This window comes from Pinus tabuliformis, chromosome 7 (assembly GCF_031772625.1).
Source record: "Pinus tabuliformis cultivar Carrire ecotype Pingquan chromosome 7, CPIR1, whole genome shotgun sequence".
Classification (NCBI taxonomy): domain Eukaryota; kingdom Viridiplantae; phylum Streptophyta; class Pinopsida; order Pinales; family Pinaceae; genus Pinus; species Pinus tabuliformis.
In genome coordinates this window covers 157,891,854-157,899,236 of record NC_142293.1, presented here as the reverse complement: position 1 = coordinate 157,899,236, position 7,383 = coordinate 157,891,854, and the positions used below count along the sequence as shown (strand labels likewise).

At 36.2% G+C, this 7,383-nt stretch overlaps 1 protein-coding gene across 1 annotated transcript; it reads right to left on the bottom strand.

The window, feature by feature from the left end:
- Nucleotides 1–706: 706 nt before the first annotated feature.
- On the bottom strand, nucleotides 707–7,163 carry LOC149246335 (laccase-11-like). Its single transcript, XM_089455671.1, has 6 exons — nucleotides 7,004–7,163; nucleotides 6,368–6,519; nucleotides 6,045–6,289; nucleotides 2,531–2,659; nucleotides 1,426–2,346; nucleotides 707–948 (listed from the first exon to the last, which is right to left on the bottom strand). Exons 1-6 carry the CDS (start codon nucleotides 7,097–7,099, stop codon nucleotides 818–820), a joined length of 1,674 nt encoding a protein of 557 aa, XP_089311797.1. The 5' UTR covers nucleotides 7,100–7,163; the 3' UTR covers nucleotides 707–817.
- Between the last annotated feature and the right edge of the window lie 220 nt (nucleotides 7,164–7,383).

Genomic DNA, 7,383 nt, shown 5'->3' with positions numbered 1-7,383 from the left:
AAAGTTCTGTGTACAGAATTAATGATGCAGATTGGAAGCAGATTGGAAGCATATTATCTTGAGCTGTTAAACAAAACTGTATTCCAAGCCAGCAGAGAAGTTACGCTCATACCTTTTGCTATGTATAGTGCGGATGTAAGATTCTAGCATAAGACAGGACATAATCATGAGAAAAAAAAATATAGATGTGAGTTATATGTTAGGGAGACAGAAATCCTGGATCTGGAAGCATTTGTTTGCCATTTTAATCTGCATCCTCCATACGCCCTGAGGGGAAGTTAGGCCTTTTTTGGATAATGCATCATGATAGAATAGTCCATCTTGCTACTCCATAAATCTGCTATTCTATCCAGCCATCCAGCAAAATGAGTGTTTTCTATTCTATGCTTTGACAGAACATGATCAATAATCAACTTAGAGTCTCCAAAAATATTTAATTTCTGAATGTCAAGGAAAGTGCAGAAGGAAAAAGAAGAAATTTCATTGCAACATGTAATATTAACAGTTCGAAAATAATCGTCAAGTTTTACAAATTGATGTAAAGTTACATATCTAATACAATGATGTATTAAACAAATCCAACCGTCGGAGACCAAACTTATTGAATTTTTTTTGGAGTATGGCGATTCTCACACAAACATTTTGAACGACATCACAAAATCTCCAGAGAAATCCACTGGTGTTGCTGCTCCAAGGAAAATCAGTATGTTCATGATGTCGAGAACACAGTTAATTATTTAAGAGGTGTCATAACAATTCGAAAGTTATTAACAATATACCAAATCTTAAAGTTCATGAAGAATTTCAGAATGTATGACTAGCACTTGGGCAGGTCTTTTGGTGGAGGCAGAATCGATTGTTCCGGACCGTGCCCATTCTCTACCAAAAATGCCATCTTTAAGCCCCAGGTGGTGTGTACTTCCAGATGACAATGCATGAACCAGACACCTGCATTCATTCATGCGGCTCATCAATGGTGTATTCATGCAAAATGCTTTAATCCATTGATTCCAAAAGACAGAAAGAAGACTGATCAATCTGAGTAAAGGTTTTGTTTTGTCAGAATTCCAGGAAGTGGGGTTTAAGCTTCTCTAACATTTTTGGTGGACACCTTATCCTGATCAAGGGTGATACTCTACTTGATGAAGGGTGGAGTGTCCATCCAAAATGTTGAAAGATAGATAAGATAGATAAGGTGTCAGCTCAAAATGTTAAACATGTCAAGGGTGTAGTATCCACCTTAAACATTAGACAGACTTGAAATGTTAAAAGATGAAGTGTTCACCCAAAATATTAAACAGGTCAAAAATGTAATGTCCACCTTAAACATACTTAAACAGTCTGCACAGTTAGCTTCCAGAAATTCTAATACTTCTGGAAATTCTGACAATATGAATAATTGTAGAAATTTTAAAGTTTGGTTACCTGGATTGTCGGCTCTGAACCGGATAACCGTCCAGCCACCAGTGGGCACGCCGACAGTGTTGCGCTCAGGAGGATCCACAAGATTGAATTTGGCAGGGTCCTTCTTAGGATCATAGTTCCCAAACCCTCTTCCAACAATGAAGAAATTGAAGCCATGTAGATGGACTGGATGGTTCTCCACTGTCAGCATGCTTGTGTCCTGAAGCACCAACTGCACTGTGGAATTGAAGGGTATGCGGCTCAGTCTGGTTCCATTTGAGGATTGCAGATTCTTTGGCGGTGTGCCAGTGTAGTTAAAAGTTGCAGGGGGATTATCTGGGAAATCGGTAGTGAAGACGCCACTGATGTTGAAGTAGTGTGATTGAAGAAGAGCAATGGTGGGCATAGTGAAGCTTATATTGTTCACAGCTGCAGCAGGGCGCGAGCCGTTGATGCAGGTTGGGCACGAATTTAGGGCTAGCCCAACAGTAAAGAAGAGATTGCGATCTATTGATTGGGGAACTTTAGCAGGATATTGGGGAGAATTTAGACTTTTCAGAGCGTTGCTAAAATTAGATGAGAACGCGGTATCATTGAGCGCAGGAATTATAGGCAATACGGGGTTCAGAGAGTTTGAGCTTCCTGTGTATTGCAATATGGCCGTTGCCGTCTTGTTATCTACGGTTATGGGTGCGTCCATGAATACTCGGGCGGCCATGAAATACCTTCCAGCCTTTTTGCCTGCGTGGAGCAAAGCATTGGTGGTCTGTCCTGGAGCAATTACTATAGCCTTTGTCTCGAAGGGTTTTGTGTACACTGCGTCCACCTCCACCACTGTCAGATGATGATTTGCCACGCCGAAGAAGACCTCCTGATTGAGCGCAGCGTTGATGATTCTGAGCAGGTATGTCTTGTTTGGCTCCACGGATAACGCAAAAGTATCTAAAAAGGTAAAGAACAGTTAAATAATCATTAAGATCATTATTGCGCCAAGGGAATGGGGACGTTCAAAGTATTGAAAGCTCGCATGCATAATTCAAAGTATTGACTACTCTCTTCATAACTTAATCTATATAATGATAATTTAAGTCCAACACGAAACGAATCCCAAAGAGTGCAATGTTACCTTTGGTAGGACAAAAGAAGAGTGGCCCCGGCTTCCCATTTATCGTGTGGGAATCCGAACTATTCGGTGCTAATCCTGAATTCATCGCTTGGTTAATGACGGTCTCGGTGTCGGAATTCCACCATTCGCCTGCAATTGTGTAGGAAATAAACATTTAAATATAAATAATGATTATGTAGGATTTTTTTTTAATACTAAAACATAAAAATAAAGATTTAAGAAATTCAATAAATCTTTTACTTTTCTTTACGTAGAATAGATTGATTTATCATCATTCTCATTATTATACATTTAAATATCTAAGGAATTGTCTATAGGAGATTCCGGTGACGGAATTCGGTGGAACAAATTGAAGTTAAATCTTGATTTGTTGCAGTTAAAATGGTTTTTTAACTGCATATTTGGATTCAGCACCTTGAAAAACTCTTGGGACGCTTTGATTATGCAGAAACTAGCTATCAAACTTGCAATTCCAATAAATTGTTGCCGGATTTTGACCGGAAAAACCCACGAAAAAACTTCCTAAAAGTCGCATTATAGACAACTACAATATCTAATGGAAAGTGAAATAATCCTTATTTTTTAGTTTTATTACAAAGATGATCTACAACCTAAATTCATTTTAACTTTAAATTTAACATGTTTTAAGAGAAAGCAAATCCTCTAAGGTTAATACATTTTTGAAATTGAAATATCTAAGAATAAGTTTACATATAAAAGAATTTAATCGCTCCATACATCTTAGATTTAAAATCAAAATATATTTTTATTATTAAATCAATATTATAAAATTTAATGGTCTTCTAAATACATTTATGTAAACTAAAAAATCAAGTTTTAAATTCAAATAAAAACTCGATCTATAAAGCGAAAGACAAATAAAAAAAAAAAAAGGCTAATTGGAAAAATTAACTTCTCACTTTTAATTATACTACCAATCCAATCTTTAACCCTATACCCTATGTTTACAAACTAAACTTAACAATATACCTAATACAATATAACCTCAGTTTTAGATCAATATACACAACATTTATATTAAAAACAAAAAACAAAAAAACCCTTAACATATCTTATCTGCCGTTACCTCATACCTACGTATTGATCAAATATATCAACTTCACTTGAATTTACTTTCCCGTCCTTTATACCATAGAGTCCGTAAGGAGATATTTAACCTTTTTTTCATCGCTTATCTTGGGTGAAAATGAATGTCTCCACGTACCAAGAATAGCATCGATATTTAGTTGAATAAATTTGGTTCAAACGAATTTCTCCCCATAGATATGGGTTTGAACCAAATTTATTCAACTAAATATCGATGAATTTCTCCCCATAGATATGGGTTTGAACCAAATTTATTCAACTAAATATGGTCGCATTTACACGTGATGTGCATGATGTGTTGCTTGGGGAGGTTGAATTTCGTAGCTTTTTTTTCTTTTTCTGTGGGAGTTGCAACGCCCGGTAGCATCTGTTCCGATGATGATGCTTATGTGTTCGATGTAACATATTTTACTAGTTTCGACGATAAATATTGTACTCGCTTCGGCTACATTTGATATAATTTAATTCTTCAGCGGCGATTCTCTCCTCCACTTAAAAAAGATATGGTCGCATTTAGTTAGAATCCGCAGAAGTGAAACATGCTACGACTAAGCCTAGTGTGGAAATGGTAGCAAATAAGACGCCCGATTTTAGGAAGGTGTAACAATGGTGGGCGGCTACGGCCTTAAGGGGCCCTGGACTGGCTTCCATCGCATAAAGAGATTTGGTAAGAGTTGTGATGTTACGTTGTGAGGGATTTATTTTGTGAGGGATTTGGTTAAAGAAGATTTAGTAAGAGTTGTGATGTTACGTTGTGAGGGATTTATTTTGTGAAAAGAGACTAAACAGTATTTCTCAATCTCAACCACCTAAGCTACCAACCGGGGACCAGATATTTGGCGATAAACAGTACTTCCAACCACCTAAGCCACCAACAAGGGCCCAGATATTTGGCTCCCACAGCAGAGTACTGCCTGAATGCGAACGTAAAAATAACCAGTACTTCCAACCACCTAAGCCACTCACAAGGGACCAGATATTTGGCTCCCACAGCAGAGTACTTTGTGAATGCTAACGTAAAAAATAACCTTATTCTTACCTTTACCTTCAGATAATGCCCGTTATGATATAGGTGCCCCTCTGTTTAAAGGATGTCCCTATTTTTACTAAATTATAAGTAAAAACATAACTTATTGGTATATAGGATAGCTGAATATACTCTTAATGTCTTGGTGTTAGGTGTTAGAATAGCAACAGAGAAAATTTGATCTGGAATATGACCCCATTAAAGTGTTAGTGTTACCCGATTTACCCTCGTTAACAAAAAGAAATAACCAACCAGGTTTAATTATTGTAATAGTTCTCTAGTGTGTAGATTGCCTAGTTACCAAGTTTAAAATGGAATTTGGATTCCACTGAAATAATTTGATTTAAATGGTTTTATTTGGGAAAAAAATTGTATATTTAAAAAATTTAAGTATATGTTCAAAATTTTCTTAATTGAGTTTAGAAGTTCGTTCTATAGTCTAGTATGATGTGTATTCTACAGCCTAGTATGATGTGTATAGCTTCAGTGATCAAAGTTGAAATTTTGCTCATGTGAGACCAAAATAAAAATTTTGAAAAATCTAAAAAAAAATAACTATACAAAACATTTAAATAATATGGGTTCATAAAAAAATTGCCTTTGAAGAAATTAAATCGCTCTAAGCTCATATTAAATCCATATTTAACATGGATCTATACTAATCTACTTATCTAATAATTTACCTTACGGACTTCTCATTCTCTCCACAATATATTAATATATTTTAATATTTAGGCAAAAGAAAAACCAGTTTTTGGTCTCCCATTCTCCACTTTAATGTCTCCACATCTATATTCTGTGTATCTTGAAATGAATTAATTTTGTAAGATAATTCGACTGAATCGAAAGGATCGACCAATATTCAATTTTTTTTTGGGATGAATTCGGCTGAATCTGGTAACTGTGGTGGTAACTGTGGTAGATTGGGAAGTATTGGTGAGACTGTATCATAGTCATTTTAAAGTAAAAAATTGAAACAGTAATTTAACATTTAAGAATATTAATCCCTATTTATCCAAATCTATGGCTCCTAGTTTGTTCGAAATGAATTTCTTCTGATAGAAATGGACCATTTAGCTAGAATCCGAATAGGTTAAAGATCCACCAATATTGTAGTCAAAATCTGTTATAACTTGCCAAGACCAAATAGATGTTCTTATCATTTAAAGTGAAAGCACACCTCCTACGACAAGGACATGACCTATACGTTATATCGAATGTGTGAGCGAAGTAAAAGCTCATGACCTATAGGTTAGGTAAAACGTTACTGACTAATTAAGAAATAAATACATAGAATTTAATGTAAATTTCCTTTTAAAAAAAAGAGAACTCTGTCTACTTGAACTTCAAAAAAAAAGAACTGTCTACGTGAACTTTTACCTAGAATCAATATAACCTCTTTATCAGGCTTCGGGAAGGGGTAGGGCACCCCCTTTTTGGGTAGAATGACGATGGGCCCATACAATGTTGCACGTAACCAGAGAATGTGAGCGTGCCAGAAAAGTGTGCCTCGCTGGCCTGTGATTGTAAAGTTATATACAAAAGTTTGGCCTGTTTGAATGGGGCACTGCGTAATATAAGCAGGCCCATCAGCCCAACCAGTCCGCAACTGCCTTATCCCGTGCCTGAAACACAGTAACGATGATCTTCAGTATCAGCAAAAGCAACAACACAAAAAATCTGATTAGCCAAAGTATTTTTACCAATGTATGGACACGTTGTATGTCACGTGATTGGTTACTTTCACAGTGACTGTGTCTCCTTCTCGTGCATATATTGTTGGGCCTGGAAACTTGCCATTCGCTGTAACGATCGGCTTTGTGTGGCATAAACGAGTAACGTTCTTGAATTTTATCTGAAATGAAAAGAGATCAAATAAAATATGAAAAGTTATGATTCTTGAAATACTAGTCTTGATGGGTAGCCGAGTTGATTAGTTGGTGGAAGCCACAGCCTTCAATTTTCTTTAGGTCCATCAGAATCAAGCTCTCAAAATAGAGGATAGTTACAGAAGAAAAAGAAAAAATTTCCTCTCATACTTCATACTTTTAATATATCTGAGTCTACTAATGTTTATGAGAGATTCTTCAACGTAAATCACATAGAATATCATTTGTCGACACGTTTCGAACCAACTAGTGTGGTTCCTGACGATGAACCATACTAGTTGGTTCGAAATTCTTCGACAAATGATATTCTATGTGATTTACGTTGAAGAATCTCTCATAAATTGATATGGATCACAGAAGCCTCAATTGAACAATCTACTAATATTGTGTAATTAATTAATTTGTATAAGAAAACAGGAATCAAACTATTTCTCTACACGATCAACTTACGTCAAATTTGTAATTTCTCGTTTCTGCCTCAACGTTTAATGCAACTACTGCGATGAACAAGCACGACATCGCTGCTGCATATTTTGAGATCGCCATTTTCGAAAGAAAGCTTCTTGAAATATGCTGTATTACAGTTTTCCTGCGAAATGTATGAAATAAAAAGTTTGAGCATCCATGGCTGACCCGGTGAGATTTATAAAGCAAGATATTCGATAACGAAGGAACGTCGGAAGGTTTGAGTTGGTGCAATGTCAGAAACAACATGAGTTTGACGGCTTGCTTATTTAGTTTATACGATACGACATTCATTAGAGAGGTGTTGGTGGGGAGATAGGAAGGTAAAACGTCCCTGTGCGTGAATGGGACCAGAAAGTATTTGA

Bases quoted from the DNA above. Each gene is read 5' to 3' on its own strand.
- LOC149246335 (XM_089455671.1), bottom strand. From the start codon at position 7,099: ATGGCGATCTCAAAATATGCAGCAGCGATGTCGTGCTTGTTCATCGCA. The intron at 6,290-6,367 runs GTAAAAATACTT...ACTGTGTTTCAG, and splicing joins TACAACGTGTCCATACATTG to GCACGGGATAAGGCAGTTGC. The intron at 2,347-2,530 runs GTAACATTGCAC...TTACCTTTTTAG, and splicing joins CTTCTTTTGTCCTACCAAAG to ATACTTTTGCGTTATCCGTG.